General features: G+C 44.7%; 1 protein-coding gene across 3 annotated transcripts in view; it reads left to right on the forward strand.

Annotated features, from left to right (window-relative positions):
* MYO1D (myosin ID) overlaps positions 1–21,732 on the forward strand; it is a 158,551-nt gene that overhangs the window by 24,139 nt on the left and 112,680 nt on the right. For all 3 annotated transcript variants that reach the window (XM_086766952.1, XM_086766954.1, XM_086766953.1), the window contains 10 exons: positions 12,186–12,394; positions 13,234–13,327; positions 14,063–14,228; positions 15,764–15,817; positions 16,760–16,855; positions 17,742–17,858; positions 19,147–19,350; positions 20,490–20,635; positions 20,718–20,832; positions 21,534–21,704. In XM_086766952.1, coding sequence (XP_086623078.1) covers positions 12,186–12,394; positions 13,234–13,327; positions 14,063–14,228; positions 15,764–15,817; positions 16,760–16,855; positions 17,742–17,858; positions 19,147–19,350; positions 20,490–20,635; positions 20,718–20,832; positions 21,534–21,704 — 1,372 coding nt within the window. The remainder of the gene's footprint in view (positions 1–12,185; positions 12,395–13,233; positions 13,328–14,062; positions 14,229–15,763; positions 15,818–16,759; positions 16,856–17,741; positions 17,859–19,146; positions 19,351–20,489; positions 20,636–20,717; positions 20,833–21,533; positions 21,705–21,732) is intronic.

The raw sequence follows: 21,732 nt of genomic DNA on the forward strand, positions 1-21,732 counted from the left end.
CATAAACACATTCCACTCTCCTTTTGACAAAACTAGGATTTGTGGTAATTGTGTTGGCATGGCATGAAAGTGCAGAGTGAAACACTTGAACCTTGGCCTTATCTGCAAGTCCATCGCACCGTGGCATTGCATCCCAGAGCTGGAGGTGCGTTTCTGTGCTGGGTTGTGTATGTGATCATCTTGTTCATCAGATTTAATTAGAAGCAGGCCACAGGAATGTCTGCAATATTTGCTAGGAGGAGCCTTGTGTAAATATAAACCTTAATGGTTAGTTTATGTGTATAAATATAAATCTAAAAATATATTAAAAAATATATATATTTAAAGACTATGAAAATACTACACTCAGTGTGTATGCTGTATGTACACACAGAGTAATGGAGTAGTGACTGGCATCACAATATATTAAATATTTAAAATGCAAGTTAAAGGTTGTATATGTTGTGGGTTTCCATTGTGGAAAACAGCGTTCTGCTGGCGCCGGCTCTGAACAGCTTTGTTAGCTAACAAAAGGCCACTTTGGGGTGAGGGTACCAGCTTTGCTGCTGCTTCTCGTCAGGTAAGTGTGCACTTTCCGTGGGTTTTGCAGAGCTGAAGTCGCCGTGTGTGTGCTGATATGTAACGGCTGACAGTTGTACTCTGCTACGGATTGCTGTAGACACCTAGTGTGGGGACTGCTAATGCTTTCCAAATAAGAAAGCAAAATATTTCAAGAAACTCGAAGCACTCCAGTGTTTTCAGAAGTCCTGGAAAAACTGGCAATGGATCCATTTCCTTCATTTGTTATTCCCTGCTGGAAGGTGATTGCTCAGTGTGTTGGGGAGCTGATCTGTGAATATTTCTAAGTTTGTAATTAGTAGTAATTTAGTATGATCCATCTTATTCCAGCTGTACAAGTATTCATGGGATCTCCCTGCTGCAGAGGAGACGATCAGATGGATGTGGGAAGGATAATACAAACCTTGTAACTTAAAAAAAAAATGGGAAAAATAATATAGAAAGGAATTTGTCTGTCTAATAGATGATTTCATAGGTGTTTTTAAAAGATGGAAAGAGATTAACAGTTTGTGACTGCCAGATTTCTTGATTCAAAGTGTATTTCTTTGTGCTTCGTTGCAGTATGTTGCTGTTCTGCAAGGTCTTAGCAGCTGATTGCTCACAGAAGAGAAACAGCGTGTGGAGGAGGATGTGTCATAGCTCTGAACTGCTAATTAAACTGATTTCTTAAAAAAAAAAAAAATTAAGGCTGATAGCAAAATTAATTTGAATACCTGTGCTGCTGTTATTGGAAATAACGGTTATTTTCAGCCGTTCCTTGAAGCAGCAACACGTATGTCATAGCCGTGGAGTAACGTTGTTTGGGAGGGACCAGTGGAGGTCACTTCGTCTAACGCCCTGCTCCAGACTGGGCCAGCTGCTTCCTTAGACGTGTTGAGAATGAGTGTGGTGATCCTGGAAATAAGCAGTGGTGCGGTTTTACTCTACGCTGCTGGTTTTGAGTGTGTAATTAGATCTGCCAAAGCTGAGAGCAGGCACTTGACCACTGCTCTAGGCTAAGGTTGGGCTTTCAGTAAATAATTAGTGGCTGACAACTTTGTTATGAAACTTTTTGATAAACAATGTAGCATCGCTCTGACTTTCAGTGATTGCCACTAGCTAACGGTCAGTACCTCACAAATGATACTTCACAGAAGTGGGAGCCTGCCTGAATTCTTGGGCTGATAAGTCCTCTGAAAATTTCCTGGTTTAAATCATTTCACAGGGCTCTGGATTCCACTGGCCTAGAATTAAAAATATGACGCTGTGGTCAAAGCCACCTCAGCCTGGGGAAGATGAGTTTTAGATGTTTTACAGGTTATCTGCGTATGAATTCGGAGTCGTATTTGTGCTACCTCACGCTGTTGTTTGAATAGTCTTTCAGCTTCTGAGTGGGAGCTATTGACAGAAAAAAAATGTAAAATCTAAAGGAAGTAAACAAACAATCTTTCCAGTGATAATTTAAAACAATAAAACAAGCAGCATGTAAATCAAGTAATCTGTTTTAATAATCAAACCAGTTAAGTCCTTTTCCATATTGCTAATGTTCCCCATGCGTTGCTGTTGTTTAACAACTCGGCACAGTTGCCATTTAGCAGTGCACTCCCTTTGCGATGGATGATGAATGCATAAATAACCGCACTCCTACTGCTCAGATGTTTTTCCATTCAAAAAATGGAAAGTGAAGTACTTAAGGCTGTTGTGCCAATTAATTTGCTTATCTTGCCTGTCCTCCCCTGTGTTTCCGTATCCACAAGGATGTTTGAAGAGCTCCCTGTGTCCTCCTTTCTCTTCCCTTTTTGAAGGTGGCGTTTCGGTGAGAGGGAGAAAGATCCTGGTGAGTCTGCCAGGTCAGTCACACTCACGGCTTCGACTGAAAGCACTGCACTTAGTTGTAGTAAAAAAGCCCTGTATTTCTGAACCAATCTTCCTGTAAAATATTAGTTACTCTTTAATTGGAAGAACAAACTGTGTATGTTTGCTAGGCCTTTTCAGCACTGACAGGCATCCTTAATCTCATTTCTGTAGGGCTGGAGGGTTTGTCTTCCAGGGCACCTGCTCCTCGTTCTTGCTGGTGGGGGAGAGACCGAGATGGCGAAGAGGGGATTTCACCGCAGCTCTGGTTCAGATTGTCGTTAGGTAACGTGATGCTTTTCCAATGCAAAACAGAAAATAGAAGAAAAAAAGTCCCACAACAAACCTGAGCCAGATGTGTGACCAGAAAGTGGGATGCTTTTCCTGACCAGACGTGCTCCCACAGAAACACGAGTTAAAACATTTCAACCGAATAGTTAATGGACATGCTGTGCTGAAATGTATTAGCTTGGTGATTTGCACACTTAGTTTTCCCCTCCGTTGCTTATGGCTCTTTCTTCACCTCTGAAGTTGTTGGCGTCTGTCCTGCAGGGAATGGTGTCCGTGCTGATCTGGACTGGGGGTGGCCGAGACCATGGCTGTCTGTCACTGCCCCTCCAGCAGACGTGGCAGAAGGGAATTTTGGCAAAGGAGCTGGATGGGCAGCTGTAGGTGGAATATCTTCCTCTGCTGGTTTGAGGCTCAGCAGTTTGTCTGCCGAAGCCCTGGGTTGCTGATCTAATGAGCTGCTAGGACAGTTTGCCAGCCAAAACCACGAGAGCTGTGTGAAGTCACAATATGCTGTAGAACACAGAAATGTCTAAAGTCTGTGTGGTTTCATGGCCAGAAAACAACTAGTCCTGCTTAAGGGCTACGTGCTCAGTGTTTGTGTTTAGGTGAGATGGTGCAGGTCACTGTAACCACTCTGAAAGAAACCCTAAATATGCAGAAACATAATTTGTGCGTTATTATTTTTGCATTATTTGCATGGCCTGTGTTACTGTAAGACATCTAATTCTATTTTAGATCTAACTTTACCAAAGGACTAAGCAAGCCATGTGGAATGCTCGCAGATGGCGTACTGTATCTTAATACTGCAAGATGATTCTTGGGTTTTTCGAGCCCTTTATCAAAACAATGCTGTATTCAGGAGAGTGCAGCAGCGTTCACAGATCAGCACTGGGCACAAGCTTAACAAATGCAGAATATTCCTTTACAGCAGAACAATGAAGCGTCTGAACATCAGCATCTCGTGGCCGGCTGACTGCAAAAGGAGTCTCCAAACATCTACAAAGAAAACCTGTGCGATGCTGTGATTGTACCGTGGCACCTAGGCTTGTGGAGTAAATCGAGGTGCAGTTAGACATCAGAGCAAAGTGCTGTTGATTGTGCGGTGCATACAGAAAATGGCAAAGGTGGTATAGCACACAGAGGTGTAAGAAAGAGCTTAGAGAATAAGGTTGAGAGTCATCCTTGGCACAACTGCTGGTGTGGCTTCAGGTGATGTTTGTTTGTACAAGGATGCTGCTGTATCAGGGTCGTCAGGAGCGACGTGAATGGGTTTTGTTTCCTGAAGTTACTGGAGAAGTTAGGAGGAAGTAACAGCATACCAGTCATGGTCTTTGTTTTTCTGCTTGTTCTTGATCTTTCTGTTGGATTGCAGGATTTTATGGTTCCTGCAGCATCCCTTGGAAGACAGGTTGTTATTCAGAAGTATGAGCTCGCCCTTGCCTGGACACTGTTCAGACAAACCTGCCGTTGCAGAATTCCTGCACCGCTGAACCAGGGTGATGGAACCAGACGGTATCTTCCGCATGATGCAAATCTGTCCAGCCACCAGTCATTGCTCTGGTTTTTGCCTTTTGTGCTGCAGTGTTGTCCACTGATGTGTTTGAAGGTAGTGTACCCTTTAACAGTGGCGTATAATCCGCTGGACAAAGCTGAGTTCCCCAGATTGAAGGCTGGGATAGTCATGGTGTGGCAGGTTACGATTAATACGGACGCGGGGTTTGGAAAGGGGAGGTGGTGAATGAAGGTAAAGTGTCTCTTTTTTATGTACCTGAATGCTGTAACATCAGAGTGGCAGGAACATAATGGATCATGAAGTCAGTTGCTGGTCAGTGCAGGAAGCCAAATCTCCTAAACACATCCATGAAATAAGTTCAGCAGTGTCCAGCAAGGCTTGCTGGTCCTTGCAGCTTCTGTGGAAATGCTCCTCCAGGACTGCTCCCTCAACAGCGAGCTTTCAGTTTCCAGCCTGTCTTGGCCAGGGTAAGTCCATTCCCATTTTTCTTTTGTGTGAGCCTGTGTAGTTTTGTGTTTAATCAGTTCTGGCTACCTAGCAAGATGATATTCATCTATTGATGTACGTATAGAGGGATTACTTCCACCTTTTCTTCCTCCTCAGCAGTTTTATGAGTCTTATGCATGTAGCGTTTTAGTGTATGAGTCCCAGCGTTTAGTCCTCTGACATGACAAGCTCCAGGCTCTTCTGCACGTGTGCTCCAGTTGACTTCATGTGTGATGGGAGCAGACAGAATAACCTACCGGACTTTAGAGCTTTATTTTTCTTTTTCCTTTCCTTTTATACATTATGTGCTTTTATTTGACAGATTTAAAAGTTAGAGATGATGGGTAGATGGCAGTCTCTTGTTGCTATCCCAAGCCTGTTTGACTCTTTTCTGGTTAGATCTAGGATCATGGGATAATTCAGTCTCAGGAGGTCATTCAGGGCAACCTCCTGCTCAAAGCGGAGTAATATGATTACTGCATGAGGATTTTACGGTGTTCCGGCCAGACTTTTCACATGGAAAGTGAGAGTGTTTTACTGCCCTACGCAGAGAAGTCGGGAGCAAGCCTCTTTCCTCTACCTGTGCTCGGCAGCAGCTTTCTCACGTGTGGATTGGAATAAAACCACAAAGCATTATGCTGTCCCTGGAAGCTTTTCAGAGAACTTCGTTTTGTCTCATTATCTATTTCGAGCCTGCTTGCATCTTCTACTCTGCTTCTAGAAATGTAAAAGGAGTACACAGTGCTTCCCTGCTGAAGGACCGACCGCTCACTCTGACGCAAATAGAGAGGAAAGTTCAGTGACTCTGATGTTTAGTGGTTTGGCATTTTTTCAATGCAAGGTTAGTACTTCATGTTTAAGGACAGAGATTTTAATATTATTCCCATTTCTAGCTAGCTACGTTTCAGAATTTTAGCCTTTATTCAGCGTTCGTTAGAGCTAGCTTAGCACCCATCGTCCGTTTTCCTTTGCCCCGCGCTTACCTAGTGGGGCTGCAGAGCTGCGGAGATGACTCAAGGGTCAGCTGTGCTGGAGCCGAATCAGCCCTGTCAAATTACAGTCAGCTTGCTTAAACAGTGGTTTGTTGAGGAAGATGTGGCACCAGTCACTCATAGTTTACTATTTTCTTTTGGAAAAAAAAAATTACATCATTACAAAGGACTCTTTCAACCTTATTTCCAAAGCTGACTGAAAATTGCAGATGAATGAAGTATTCCTCACCCTGCCCTTGCTGCTCCCTCCGTACAGGAAAGGAGTGGTGCAGAACGCGCGCTGAATGGCATTTCCTATTTTGTTAAACTGGCAGTATCTGAAAACTCAATCTGTGCAGGACAACTGCAAGCAAAAATTTCACCTGCACGTTAAATGAAATTAAATTCTAGGTTTTCTGGCCTTCGGGATGGATCACAACTCTGTAGATTTCTGAATATGCCTGTCTTGAGAATCTTGACAGGCTTGGATTGTTTTCCTAGCGCGGGGAGGTGATACTGACTGGACAGTTTTTTTGGTCTGTTTTTCCAAGTGCAGGAAGAATATTTCAGCTATAATTCTGCCAACACAAACCCGTTTATCTGAGCTCTCTTGTGCTGAGGATGATTTGCTATAACACAGTCTATGAGTAATATACTGAAAGACTTGTCAAGCAGGAAAGAATGACTTTCAGCTGAGTTTATTTCAAGATTTACCTGAAATAAAATTTTTTAAGTAGCACTGAATTCTCAGCAGAGAGACCTGGTATCACAAGTAAAAGGCAGAATTGTCTGGATAAAGAGGGTGAAGCATGCTTAAGCAGAGTCATGAGAAGAATAGTTGTTCCTTTGGCCAGCGCAGCATTTAAAACCAGGTAAATACGATTTCAGCGCTAAAAGTCTACTTCACCTCCATTCCTGAGTGAACACATCCTAAAGGTCCGTCCTTGACTACCCATGAACATGCGTGAAGGCATTTAATTAAACTCGTGTTTGCAATGAGAATGGAGTCAAAGCCTGCAGTAACGGGTTTTTAATGTGGGTATGTGGTGGTGAAAAATAACTAAGACCTCTGACCCCCTTGGGAATAACCCAAATGGCACGGGGTGTTTGCAACACGGAAAGGAACTGTTCCTCTTCTGCGTGCCAGAGGTGTGCGGCTCTACATCGTTCTTCTTCCCGTGCTCAAAGGAGGAAGGACGGAAAAGCAATATGCTTGTACTGAGTATTCTGGGGTTTTTGTGCTTTGGAGTTAATAAGTTGGAAATAGATATAGTTTGGAACATCACCTTAAACTCTTTCCACCCTCAGTGATGGCTGTTGACTACCGCAGGCTGATGCATCTTAGCACTCCTGTGTCTGTCCTGAATTATTTGCTTTTGCCTTTTCTGTTAATGTTTCCTTTGCTTTAAGCCACTCTGCTGTACAGTTAAGCTGAAGGTCAGTCTTCAGTCCATGGCTGTGTTGTGACCTCTTGTCGTGGAGATGTTCTGTTTCTGGAGCATCTGTGTGGCGTCAGGGAGCCGGAAGGGTGAGACCAGGGAGCTTTCCTGAGCACCAGCTGAGGTGGGAAAGCTTTAGCGTGCCTGCATGTGTGTGAAGCAGAGTACGATGTCAGTCTGTGATCAGTGGTGAGGAAGGAGTCGTTCCAGGTGAGAGGAGGTCTTTTCCCAGGAGAAAATAATCCGTGATACCAGTAGCTACACTTCAGCTCTCAAAGTGACAGAAAATGAGACAACTGGTGACTTGACATGATTTTTCCAGCAGCTGCTCTGCTCCTCAGACAGGAGACAGATGGAGGGAAAGACTGGCAGAATGTGTTTCTGAGGAGCCGTTTCACGGCAGCGAAGCCCGGCCTGTGATCTTGCTGCACGCGATCCCTGGCAGCTGGCACAGGTTATCTCAGAAAGTATGCCGAATTCTGGAAATGGCAGTGAGCCTCGGAGTGCTGTCTGTTGTCCCGGCAAGTTTCTGTTTATCTTTTGGTGCAGAGGAGTTATCAGGTAAATGATTAATTAGAAATTCCCTTTATAATTTGAACTGCAGCGTCTGGAGCGGCGGTTGCCTGGTAGGGTGCCTTTGTTTAACGGTCTGCGTTCTGCAGATGTTGTTTTGGAGTATGGGTTCCAAGTCTTGCCAGCTAACTCTTTTCTTTATTTGTACTGAGTGCATTTGAAGTTGCATCATTTCCTTGGTAAGAACAGTTTTATTTTTGACTGGAGTGTTTGTCAGGTGGGAGAAATCCTAAATATGAGTGCTCTCTGGTGGCGGAGATTTCTGCTTCAGCCTTCTGATTTCTGCCGTGGATTTTCCAGCAGCGATTGGATGTGAACATAGGATGTCTGGACTTAAGGATACTTTTTTTTTTTTCCAACTCCCTAAAAATAAACCTGTATAACAGCGTAAGAGCATTTATACTTCCGTAGCAGTCTTCTTTCCTGGACAATCATTTCTATCCCTTTAAATGATTTATATGCTGTGACCTACTGGTTTATATTTTCTCGCTGTCGATTGATGTTTTAACAAGGTAATAAAAACTAGGATACAAACTTCTGATGAGAGAGCTGGTGTTCTTTATCAGAACAACACACAAGGATTAACTAATGTGACTTTCTTTTTGACTGCTGAGCTAGGTTTCAGATGCCAGAGTAACAAGTGGAAATTTCAGAAGACGGTGATACAGAAATTATTCAAATAGCATCACTACGGGGAGATCTTTTCTCCTCCAAGCTGCACCACAAGATGACATGACTTTCGTGATCCGTACAAACCGAGCTTTGGCCATGGGGGTGTGGACCCCCAGGAGTGGGTACAGGGATTCCTTTTACCAAGTGTGCCGTAGCTTGCTTTTAATGACAAAAATCCACTCCTACGCGTTCTACGCTCGGTACTGAGATGACCACACTGTCCCTTGATGAGCGTAAGCCCCAGCTGATGGGCCTTTCCAAAGAGCACCGGCTAGCTTTGCCGTCTGCTTTGCGGCCTTGCCTTGCAGTAGGACAGCAAATTTAACACAGCCCGTGCCTCCCAGTTTGGGCTGCCATTGTCGGTTGTTTTCTTAACTTTTCACGAGTTCTTCCTGGGCAAGGCAAACCAAGAGCCTCCCACCGAAGCCATGCAGCTAGGAAAACAGCCGCTGCTGTTCTTGGCCTGCTGCTGTGCCGGGCCGCGCTGCCTGCTGAAAAGAGGCTTTATCGGCAAGGAGGGGCGAGGAGCGACGGCTCCTTCTGGGAACATCTGAGGGCAGCCCTGGAATTTTAACTCTGGTGCTGAGAAGTGAAGAAAAAAAAAAAAAAAAAACCCGAAGCCAAAAACAAAACAAAAAAAACACCAAGCAGGAAAGCGGAGGTAAATGGGGGTGGTGGGTGTTCATAAACTCCATATCCTTAGAGCCACGCTTGGGAGATGCCCCGTTGTCAATCCCGGGGATGGATCCTCCTCCCTAATCTCTGCCTTTCGCTACAGGGATTGAAGACGCAACTCATCAGTCTGGCAAAGCCTTTTAAAACTCGACTTGGAGGCTCTCCGGGGCGGCAAGCTCGGAGCAGCCGGCGGTGTGGCGGGGCAAATACAGGTTCTGCGTTAGCAGGCAGTCGGGAGCACTGAACTGCCAAGGGAGGAAACTTAAACTGCGCTCTGCTGCTGAGACTTTACATAATTCATTGCTGAAGGAGGAGGTCAGAGTATTGGGTGCTGTGATGGTGACTTGACTCTTCAGTAGGGACATCCTTTTTTTTCTTTTTTTTTTTCTTTTTTTCTTTTTTTTTTTTTTTTTTCCCTTGGCAGCTAGAAGAAACCCCCTTAACCTCTCTGTGCTGCCCATGAATCCTCTGGCCATGCATCTGGTGATATGGTGGGGCTTAAAACCTCCTCCAGAAACTGCTGTATCTTTATTTTGATGATTTGATGCCTTCAGCAGTGGCTGTGTGCCTGCTGCGCGGTGGCTTTTGGAGAGCGGTCTGTATGCTCTCTGTTGGGCAGCTTGCCTTTTTGGATCGCCTGGCTCTGAAGAGATGGGAAGGGCTCTGCCGATTCTGATGCCCTTGCGTGGCTGCCGTTACATACGTACATCCAGGTGTGATTTGATCTCCTCGGCAGCGGCAGCGTTGTGTGTGTTGGGGTTTTTCAGCTCTCCCATGTACGTTTAGAGTCCCCAGTGCTCCTGACCAGCAGCCTGGCGTACCATCTCTCTGCACCCACGTGTGTCTTGCGTGTTTGGTATCTTCTAAATCCCACAATCTGTTCTTCAAATAATTAAAATTAGGGATGGCAAATGACAAGGACTGAGTGCGTGAGGCCTCCTGCGTTCCTATGTCCATCTTCTGGTTTCCCAGAGAACAAACTGTTTGTTTTTAAGAATTGGGCTGCGATTCTGTATTTCATACCAGCATGTATCTCTAAAATATAAAATATCTTTGCATTTTAAGCTCATTGTTGTTTTGGGAAATGCATACCAGGACTACCCTCAGTTAAAACTGAATGCAGGAACAAAAAGACATTTTGCGATTCTTGCATCATTTTAGTGAAGTATTTCTGGAGAAAGCAGGAATTGAGGGGAAAAGGGTTTTAGAAAGTGGAATGCTGATTGCTAAATTATATTTCTTGAGTTTTATGACACCTGCTACAAACTAACTCTGCTGAGATGCTGCAGGAAAATCTCAAATGAACAATGGAAAATGCCAAGCCTGTCACACCCCGGGGTGGTAACAACTTCCATAAAGCAATGCTGGAATTTGTGCGAGTCCATGGGGGACTGGGAAGGCCCTTGTGCTCTGGAGAGGTGTTCTGGTGCCATCTAATGTCGTAAGATCTCAGTACAGGGTGCAGACAGGTGGTTAATGGTGGAAATGCCACGGTTTGTGTGTTGATCTCTCAATCTGCTGTCATCCCTTCTCCTCCGCAGAAGCAAATGCTGTATGAATCTGCAGCTGTTAATCTGCAATCCTTCTGGGCTCTTCTGCTAGGTAACTTCCAAGAAAATGTGAATTTCTTTGGAAATATCTTTTTAACGTAAACTTTTTTTTTTAAGACAAACATTGACTTATTTTCTGTGTTGTTTGCAGACAGGACTCTAAGGACCAGGTAGAGGTTAGGAAAGGTGTGGTTTAGCTTTCCCTTCTCCTTTAGCAGCAGTGATGATATCAAAGTCCCTTCTAGTGAAAAGGATGGCATGGCAGCGAAGTGCTAGAGCTGAAAGGCTGTAGTTTGCTCTTTGGCTTGTATCTTCGCTTACTTTCTTGCAAATGTGATGACAGCCCCTCTACATGAGGGGCTTCAAAATTCAGTTTCTCAGACCTGAGCTGGGCTGTGGACAGCTGTAGAATGTGGAAAAAAGTTTGCCTTTAAATCCCCTTTGTGAACCAGATTATATAAGCCCATCACAAACTCATCTTTACTTATTGCCAATTGCAGAAACAGTAAGCCTCAAATCTTGCTAAAGAATTTCTTAGAAACATTTGTTCCTGGCAGCACGTTAATGGCAACAGAAACACCTGCATGTGCAAAAAGCCGTCTTGATTGCATCGGCAAAGCAAGTTTGCTATACTCAGAAATACAGTCGGTGTTTGTACCTCAGTAACCTGATCGGTCATGCATCTGTAAGTGAAACAGCAGTAGGCATTTCATTTGTAGGTGGTAAGATTCAAAGCTAGCCCTATTCTTAGTCCTTGTAACATCAGGTCGCTACGTAATATGCGAACACACCATCTGGGCCACGCTGGTCAGATAATGTCATAGAGTCATAGAATGGTTGGGGTTGGAAGGGACCTTCAAAGCCCACCCAGCCCAACCCCCTGCCAGGAGCAGGGACATCTCCAACCGGATCAGGTTGCTCACAGCCCCGGCCAACCTGGCCTGGAACGTTTCCAGGGATGGGGCATCCACCACTTCTCTGGGCAACCTGGGCCAGCATGCCACCACCCTCAGTGTAAAAAATTTTTCCCTAATATCTGATTTGAATCCACCCCCTTCTATTTTGAAACCCTTACCCCTCATCCTGTCCCACCAGGCCCTGCTGAAGAGTCTCTCCCCACCTTCCCTGCAGCCCCCTTTGGGCACTGGGAGCCGCTCTCAGCTCTCCCCGGAGCCTCCTCTTCTCCAGGCTGAACAGCCCCAGCTCTCTCAGCCTGGCCTCACAGCAGAGCTGCTCCAGCCCTCTCAGCATCTGCGTGGCCTCCTCTGCACCCTCTCCAACAGCTCCACGTCCTTCTGCTGTTGGGGGCTCCAGAGCTGGACGCAGCGCTGCAGGGGGGTCTCACCAGAGCGGAGCAGAGGGGCAGGATCCCCTCGCTCGACTGCTGCCCACGCTGCTGGGGATGCAGCCTGGGATGCGGCTGGTGTACTTTCTTTTTCTTTTCTCTCTCTTTTAATTTTTTTTCTTTTTCTCTGTCCATAGTCAGTGTTTTATTATAATATTTCAGTATGATGATGGATTGAAGAGTTCAACTGATGACACAGGCAACTTGCTTGGAAGACAAATTCTGAAGCTCTGTGTTTTTAACAAATTCCCTTTTTCCCTTTTGTCTCATCCTGGGTAGGTTTGAAAAAGGACGGATTTATACGTTTATTGGGGAGGTGGTCGTTTCCATGAATCCTTACAAAAACTTGAACATCTATGGGCGTGACACGATTGAGCAGTACAAAGGAAGGGAATTGTACGAGAGGCCTCCTCACCTCTTTGCAATTGCTGATGCCGCTTACAAAGCGATGAAGAGGCGATCAAAAGACACCTGCATTGTAATATCAGGTAAGCTGAAAGAGCTTTTCATCGTGATGAACACTTGATCTTTGTGAAATTCTAGGCAGAGGAAGAATAATGATTTGGCTATTGACAGCATTTTACAAAAGAAAAATTCATTACTGTTAAAGCTGTTTATTTGCATTTGAATCTGTGTCTGGAGACCTTAACAATTATTTTTTATCTAATTCAAGAGCTGGTGTCAGTCATCAGCTTAATCTGCGCAGGCAAAGTGCTAACTTGAACATGAGTCCCTGCTTGCTCTGCCCGCATGAATGGAGCTCAGCGGGAAGAGGGCTCCTGTCTCCAGAGAGCTGCTGATTTTCGTCCCTTGGGTGACGGGCCAGGGTTTTGTTCTCTGTTTCGGAGACCACACGGATTGCTCGTTGTGGCTCTAACAGCGCGAGCAGTGCTTGTACCATGAACGGTCTCTGTCTGGATCCTGGCACTTCGGTTCCTTGATGTTCCCGTGCTGTAGCAGCTCTGAAAGGCGAGGGCCGTGAGATGGTGTGCTGAACAGTAGCCTCTTGTGCTGCAGCTCCCAGCGCTGCTGCTGGCCAAGCCTCTGCGTGCCAGGCTTTTTCTTCTAACAATATTCCTTTTGATCGTCGGTGTGCCAGGCTTTTCCCCGACCTGGGAAATCTTACATCATAACTGCTGCCAACTCAGCAGAGCAGCAACAGCCAGGCAGGGTTGCGGCTGAATTTAGCAAGTGCACACAAATAAGATTGCTTCGGAAAACACAATAACAAAAAAGCCAACCACCGTCAGGGCAGAATTAAGATAGACTGTTCCGTGATTTGCTTTGGGTTTTTTGATCTGTGGTGTCGTTGTGTTCCTGCCCTCAGGTGAAAGCGGGGCTGGGAAGACTGAGGCCAGTAAATACATCATGCAGTACATAGCAGCCATTACCAACCCCGGCCAGAGAGCAGAGGTAGAAAGGTAAGGGATTCGCAGAAAAATAAATCAAATTGTTTTGTTTGTGAATCTCTTTCTGTGGACCGTGGCACCCTCTTGTTAGAAGGTCTCTTGTACTAATTGCATGCTGATTTTACACCATTCACCTAACTTTTTCAGATACTACTTTTATTCTGGGAGTTTTGCAATATTGATTGCTGAAATCATGTAGAAAATTGTATTTTGAAAGTTCAGGTGTTCAAAATAAAAACAGTATCTAGAAATATCCTGTTTCCTGTGGCAGGTTGCCCGAAATACTTGTGCGTTAAATAGCACGTTGAGCACAAGGGGCGTACTCCTGGATTGCAAAATGTGACTACCAGCCTCAGAGGAAAAGTTTTTGAGCAAACAGTGTGACTTTCTGCTGAAACAGAGTTAATGCCTACCTTGGCAAAAATGTTGAAAATTACTTTCAAGAGAGTTCAAGAAATTGATTTCAAAACTGAACGTGTAAAGGAACTGAATTTTTGATGCTGTTTTCAGGGGGAGGATCTGATCTTTGGTTCCTGTTTGCTCAGCTGTGAGGGACACTACCAAAAGTTCCCAACTGATTTCCTATGGGATTGCTGATGTCACTCATGTCTGCGCAAATACATCACAGAAGAGCACCTCCCCTGTTACTAAATTCTTCTAGAGAAGTGCCCACGAGAAAAATTGCCGTGGTTTGAGTATACAAGCCTGGACTTACCCTGTTCTCTTTTCCATTTGTCTGTTCTACAGAGTGAAGAACATCCTGCTGAAATCCAACTGTGTCTTAGAGGCCTTCGGCAATGCCAAAACAAACCGTAACGACAATTCCAGCAGGTTTGGAAAATACATGGATATCAACTTTGATTTTAAAGGAGACCCCATAGGTGGGCACATCAATAATTACTTACTAGAAAAGGTAAGATGTGCTCGCTTTCAGAGTTAGAGGCTTTTGTGTAGCTCCTTTTGTAGTATGTGCTTTGCCATTAGAAGTTTTCCTTTCAAATGTGTTATGTCAACGGGTGATGTGTGAGGGCGTAGAATCTCGGTAAATCTAGGACTTAATTTTCCTCCAGGAGTCAGTATAAGTAACTGAAATGCTGGTGAAGCACTGGCACTGCTTTCAGAGCCCTGTAACACCACCGCTTTCAGAGCGCACCGCGTGAGGGACTGGTGTTACTCAAAAGACTATAACATAAACTCAAAAGACTATAACATAAAGATGTTTGTGTCCAGAAAAAAACCTGAGATTAATTTAACGTCTGCAAAACTCCTTCGTTGTAAGTTCCTGCATTGCAATCTCACTGGTGAATAAAAGGAGAAGCTATTTAGGTCTGTGAGCAGCAACGGTATGCTTTGGAACGGTTATTCTGGAGTAATGCCACGGCCTTGTATGATCTTTCAGTAGCTTTGGTTTTATATATTCCAGGTGATCCTAAGTGTAATTTTTTTTTTTTTTGTCATTAAGTAGTGACTGAAAACACTGGGATACGTAAAACTGAAGAGAAACTGGGCTTGAGCTATGAACAGTTCTCGTTGTGTGAGACACGTGTCTGGCTTTAATTTATGTGTTTGACCACATCTGCTAACATGCTTTTTTGTTTGTTTTTTCCTTTTCCCATTATTTCCCTGAAGTCCATTTTCAGAATAAACACTTTATTTTAAAAAACAAAAGCACAAACCCAAACATTTTACATGTCATATTTTATGCAAAAAAAGGCGTGGAGCTGCAGCTGCAATGACTTAAATCCTGATCATTTATTTCATACTCTTGGCTTCTACCAAGTTAAATTTGCTCCCATTTTGAAAGCAGTAGAGGGCTGAACACAAGCAGTTCACAGGCGGTGACTTTGCACTGCAGCAGGAACTCATCGCTCTCCATCATCCAAACCTGTAGCATAAAATAAGCATAAGTTGTTTGGTGACTGAATTTCTGCTGCATTTAATTTTTAATTTTTTTTTTTTTGTGCTGTGTTGCGCTGATTTGGAATGAGTGCTCTGAGAATGGAGCTGCCCCTTGCTCCCTGAAACGATGCCCCCTGGGGCTGTAGGGTGGCTCCTGAAAGGCCCTGACTGCTGCCTGTGATTCTTTTTTTTTTTTTTTTTTTTTTTTTGGTAGTCACATGGTCCCGTTTTTCATTCCCAGTGATTAAATAACTCTGAAACTAAAGTGACATTTTATTTGACTCTTCCATGAAAGCAATGCTGTAGTTGCCACATGGGATTCCCGCTTGGCAGCGGGACATGGCAGCTGTTACGTGAGGTGATCTTTTTGGTTATAGCCCTCAAACTGCGTGGCCGTGCCTAGCCAATAGTGTCCATAAGACTTCCTGCCCGATCAGCTCACTCTGGAGGTGTCCAGCAGTGGTGAACTGGTGCATCGGTGTCTGAGGAGGCGCTGGGGAAGCAGGCCATCCCCATCCAGAAATATCCTTGTCTTCTGTTTCCCCACAGTCTCGTGTGATTGTGCAACAGCCGGGAGAACGAAGCTTTCATTCTTTTTACCAGGTTTGTATTCATTTGCTGAAACGAATTACTTTTCTCAAGTTTCCCGGATATGATAGGCAAAATGGTTAAAGCTTTCGCCGTCTCGTGTGTTTTGCAGAGGGTTCCACTGTTGTTGCATCTTGGATGGTCTCAGGTTCTTTAGTTCTTTGAAGAGACCTGGACTGAGGAAGAAGCATGGGGAGATTTTTAATTCTTTTTCCTCCTGTCTTTCAGTACCATATTAACATATTTGTAAAGTTAAAAGGAGGCTAACTAAACAAGTATGGTAGAATATTGGACTCACTCCTTTATTTGTAATAAGTCTAATCCCTCTGTTTTCTCTGGAGGCCTTCAGTCCATATGGAAGTAATTTTATGACACCAAGTTGACTTTCTTTTTGTGGGAGGGTTTTTTTTTTTAATGTTTTCCATATTGTATGGCGGTTCCTTTCTGTGTCCTTTGGGAGAAATGGTCGGCCTATTAGTGTAACCTTCATTCTCAGGGTTCCAGTGAGGGAAATGAAGGTTTGTTTATTTTTTCCCCACTTACTCAGTACCCCACGATGGTGTGTTAGCGCCTTTCTCGTGAATGTGTCATTTCCGTACTGGAAAGGCTCCGTGTGCAGCAGAGAAGGCAGATGTGCTTGCCAAGACACATCTGTGGCACGTCACAGACGTAAACATGGCTGGTGTGGGAAGAGGGTCAGGCTTGTTTTCTAAACAGTTGTGTCACTCAAAGGACAGCCGTTTAGGCAACCCCTTTCCGGTGGCCGGAGCCCCACCACGATGCAGACTGTATATTTTGCACGTGTTGTGCTTGTGACTCCAGATACTGTGGCTAATTCTTCTGCAGCAGTAATTTAATGTTTTTATGATTTTGCTTGTCAAGCAGATGAATAAGAAACAGAAGAAGGAAGGACTTTATGTTTTTCATTCACCATTTCTTAAACTACTCTTTGTGCAGCTCCTCCAGGGCGGCTCTGACCAGATGTTACGTTCTCTGCATCTTCAGAAGGATGCATCTGCCTACAACTACATCTGTCCTGGCGCACAGCTGAAGGTGAGGCTGTTGTCAGTGAGTTAGAGGTAACTTGTCTTAAAATTGTAAGTGCTTCTTGAAATACTTCTCAGCTGGCGGAAGCCGAGACCAGTGTTTATGGGATGAAAATGGAAAGGTGACACTGATGTACTACGTTTAATGGAGTTTCTGGCCCTAGAAGATAAGCATATGTGTGCTTGTGCCTACTACATCTGTGTCTGCTTATAAAAACAATGAAATGTAGTAGGAGAGACATCGCCTCTGTTAATAAATGCAGGCATTTTGGACAGTGAGTCCAATAAATGCAAATGCATTTGACCTGTTACCAATGACGGACTTTTCATGCTTCATAATGGGTACCTTCAGCTGCTTTCTGGATGAAAAAGCTGTAAGGACTTTTTTTTTTTTTTTTTTTTAACAGTAGGAGGAAGCATTCATTCTTCCTATCTGACTTATCCTCAGGGGGGCCTCTGAGCAGGAAAGAAGGGGACAGACCCATAAAGGTTTTATAACAGCACGATCCTGAAGACTTTAAACACGTCTGGAGTTGACCCAAGTCTTGTTCCTCTGAAGCAGGGTCCAGACAGAAGGCTCTCTGATTTCATAATTGCATTCTTGAGATGCTCTTTGGCAATCCAACTCATAGACCTTCTTGGACACCTTTATCAGCTTCTCTAGAAATCTGCAGTGGAAACAAACCCTGATAATGTACCTGTGTGTCCAACACGGGGTTGAGCGTACAAGCACACGGTACAGCATTAAAACAAGTTGAGAAATCTCATGACGGTGTCTTGCATCGGAAAATAGTGACGTACAGATCTGTTTCCCATGGGCTTGCAAAATCTTTGCTTTCTCACAGTTGACTTCCATGAAGCCCCTCATGTCCCAAACATCTCTTTCCCCTCAGTGTTCCATCAATGATGGTGCAGAGTTCAAAGCAGTAGCTGACGCCATGAAAGTGATAGGCTTCAAGCAAGAGGAGATTCAGACTGTCTACAAAATTGTGGCAGCCATTCTTCACTTGGTAAGCTCTCTGCCCGCAGGTGTGAGCAGCCTGTTCCTCGGGACAGGCCAAGCAGTGTTCTTGTACATCCAGCACCTCTGGTTTTCTTATGGCAGAAGCAGTTGGAAGATCTGTTGTCTGGAAAAGTGTGTACAATATTTAACTTCCAGGGGGGAGTGAAATTCCTTGATGGAATAGGACACTGCAGTGAGGATGGAAGATCACATTTATTCCTGCATGTTCCAGATCCAAAAAAAAAGATATATCACAAAGCACTGGGAGCTGTTAAAGCACTGGGAGCTGTTAAATGCACTGAAAAGGAACTGAAGGAACTGTTTGGGTTTGGCAGTGAGAAGGCAGGGAGATCTTGCCTTGCTATCCTTCTCTCCTTTTTTACCCTCATAGCTGCCATCACCACTGGTTTTGCTGGAGGGAGGGCACTTCACCTCATGGTGGAGGCTTGAGCACAGCCAGATGCAGTCGACCTCTTAATCCTCTGTATCCTGATGCTGAGGAAATCGTTCCTTCACCCACAGAGCCTCCTCCCTGCGCAGTGTCTCTGTAGCTCAGGTCTTGTTTCCTTGAGGAGAGAGACGTAGTGGGGGGCAAGAAGAAGATGACAAAGAAACCGGTAGCTTTTTTCCAATTTCTTCTTCTCCCTGGAGAAATTGTGCGCGAGTGCTGGGGAAGGGAGTGGGGGCAGAGCTAGGCTGCGCAGGCAGGATGTGAGAGCTCTCCTGCAGATCATGCGGTGGCATTGCTACTTCATCCAGCGCTGCATGTGCTCCGTAACAGAGCCGCTGTGGTAGTGCGCTGCTGTCCCGTCCCATCAGCCGTGCTGACCTGTCACCTTCCCCAGAATACTCACAGTACCTTTGTGGGCCATAGCATGACAGTGAGAACGGCAGCCTCGCGTTTCGGTGCAGCGAAGACAAAATGCTACATCCAGCGTTTGTGTACGTAGTGTCACTTCCCACCACTGAACTCCGGATCTTGAGGCAGTGTTTGATTAAACCTCTGGAAGTGTTGAAGTGTTTAATATAACTTTTTTTTTTTTTTTTTTTTTTTTTTTTTTCTTCCCCCCCAAAAGCTGAACGTTGAGCAGGAATGCTTTGCTTTGAGTCAGGCTTTGCTGCTTCCACTGGTGCTGGAGCTTTGTGGGTACGTGGATATGCAAGGCCCACCCGTCTAATGCGTTAGGAGATTTACTGACTTGAGTAGCAGGTGGAATATGGGTGACCTTGGCGTGCACGGATTCATGTTCATACAAGACAGACTGAGAAATCTAGTTTCTTGCTGCTTATTGCAGGGGAACTTGAAATTTTCGGTGGATGGTGATACGCCTGCAATAGAAAACAGCAAGGTCGTGTCAATCATCGCAGACTTGCTGTCAACAAAGTCTGACATGGTGGAGAAGGCTCTTCTGTTTCGAACTGTAGCTACGGGTCGGGATGTCATTGACAAACAACATACGGAGCAGGAAGCCACCTATGGCAGAGATGCCTTTGCAAAAGTGAGTTGAAATTTCCTTCCTCTGCACCTGATTTCATATGTGAAGGTAACTCAGACACATTTCTTTTGCTTTTGCCTTTTGGTTGAGTTGTACTTGGTACAGCAAAGAACAGTGATGCCTGAGGAAGCCATTCAGTATTGAGTTGCCTTTGTAACTGCGTATTTTTCAGTGCTCAGGTCCTGGTATGATTCCTGGGAGGATCAGTAAGTGTAGTGTTTGCTGAGACACAGGAGGTCTGTACTTGATGTGGGTTTATTCCTGACTCTGTGTGCCCCTGTGTTCTGTACGGGGCTGGCAGAGCAGCCGTCCCTACCCTTCCCTGGCCGTGACACGAGCAGCGCGTGCAGCACGCGGGAGGGGAGGGAGGCGCAAGCCTGGCCTGTTGGTGTCTGCAGAAGGAATACGTTGTACAGAGCTGAATGTTTTGTGAAATATGATTCTTGACTTCATTGAGCAGTTCCATTGAAAGAGCAGAGAGGGGAACTGTGACATCTAGAACCTGGGTTGGAAACCCAGAGTGCTGTCCTTTTCTTGGAAAGGTGGATACTGAGGACGAAAGGAGTGGCAATTGTCCTTCCTTTGCTAAGAAATCAAACGACAAGGGAAGAACAGATGAAGTTATGAGGATCTTTGATAATTAACTTGACTCTTTTTCCCAATATATATTTGCACAGCTTCGCAGTACATTTTGAACATGCAGACTGCAAAGATACTATGCCTACAGAACGTTCTCTTTTTGAAAGCTGAACATGAATATTTTACTGCCATTGTGTTTGGCTGTTAGATTTCTACAACTGAACTCTCACTTGCTTTTCAATATCGTTAAATTATTCTCAGGTACGGAAGCTATTAGGCAGTTGAGAAACAGACTGGAATCAAATTAGGGGAGCCACTGTACCTAGTGACCTCACTAGGGTTGAGACTTCGAATAAATAAGTTCTGGAAGAAAGAAAAAAAAATATTTTCATAGCATATTTTCTTCTTGTCAGCAGCTGTTCCCCGTTAGCAGAATATTATCTGTGGCTGTTGTGCAGTTAGGGTAGCATCTTGAATTAAGCTTTGTAGCACCATGTGTTGCGTTTAACAGAAAGAACTGAGGCGGATGCAGGCAGAATTGCTCAGTATTTGTTTCCTGACAGGCCATATATGAGCGGCTCTTCTGTTGGATTGTGACACACATCAATGACGTGATTGAAGTGAAGAACTATGACACAACAGTACACGGGAAAAACACTGTCATTGGTGTCCTGGATATCTACGGCTTTGAAATATTTGACAATAACAGGTGAGCCATGTTGTTAAAGCACAGTGCTGTGCCTTCTCCTTTCCCAGAAAACTCATCACCTTTTTTTCTGATGTTCTTGCAGTTTTGAGCAATTTTGCATTAATTACTGCAACGAAAAGCTCCAGCAGCTCTTTATTCAGCTGGTTCTAAAGCAGGAGCAGGAAGAGTACCAGCGAGAGGGAATTCCCTGGAAGCATGTGAGTGATTTGGCAGGGGAGGGAGAGGTCGCTTTGAGGTCAGTGTACCAAAATGAGCCCCAGATCTGAACTTGCTCCACATGTACGCTCCCGTCAGAGTTGACAGGACATCTGTGTCCCCGCCAGCTGTACTGTCAGACGTGCTGTCTGGAAGTCGGGCTGTGGAAGAAGCTAACCACTTCTCTCACAACATTTCTGTATTTGCCGTGGTTTGAGAAGATAAGTGGATGCAGGTCTGAGGTAAAACGTATTGTGGAGTCTCCGTGATGCCACACACATCACTGCGTGTTTCTGTTCTGAAAGCTTATGTGTTTTGTCTACTTGTAGATATTCAAGTATAAACATCTTGAATTCTCCTGTTCAAATTCCTTTCATAATGCCGAGGACAAGATGCACAATTTTCATTGGGGTGCCTGCGCGCAGTTGAATTTAAAAGACATTTTAAAGTGCATTCTGTAGCAGGTCTTGAGATTGATGTGAGGTGTTTGAAAGATGACCTTCTCTGCTGTTTAGTGGTAGAAGAGTAATCTGCTTGATTTTGAATTAACGGTCTGCATATTGAAAGCTGATTGCTTCTCCTGTGAGTGGTGGGCCCCATGCTCTCTATCAGACTCACAGTACTGTTCATCAGTGGCCAGCAGTGGTGCTCCTCTCTTTCACTAGCCAGAGTCACAAATATACCTGTGTTTTGGTTTTTACAGATTGATTACTTCAACAATCAGGTCATCGTTGACCTGGTAGAGCAGCAGCACAAAGGGATCATTGCCATTCTGGACGATGCTTGCATGAATGTTGGAAAAGTTACAGACGAGATGTTCCTCGAGGCTCTTAACAACAAGCTAGGGAAGCACGCGCATTTCTCCAGCAGAAAGGTAGCGTACTCCTCTCCATCCTCAAAAC

Source organism: Chlamydotis macqueenii, chromosome 25 (assembly GCF_036417535.1).
Source record: "Chlamydotis macqueenii isolate bChlMac1 chromosome 25, bChlMac1.mat, whole genome shotgun sequence".
Taxonomy (NCBI): domain Eukaryota; kingdom Metazoa; phylum Chordata; class Aves; order Otidiformes; family Otididae; genus Chlamydotis; species Chlamydotis macqueenii.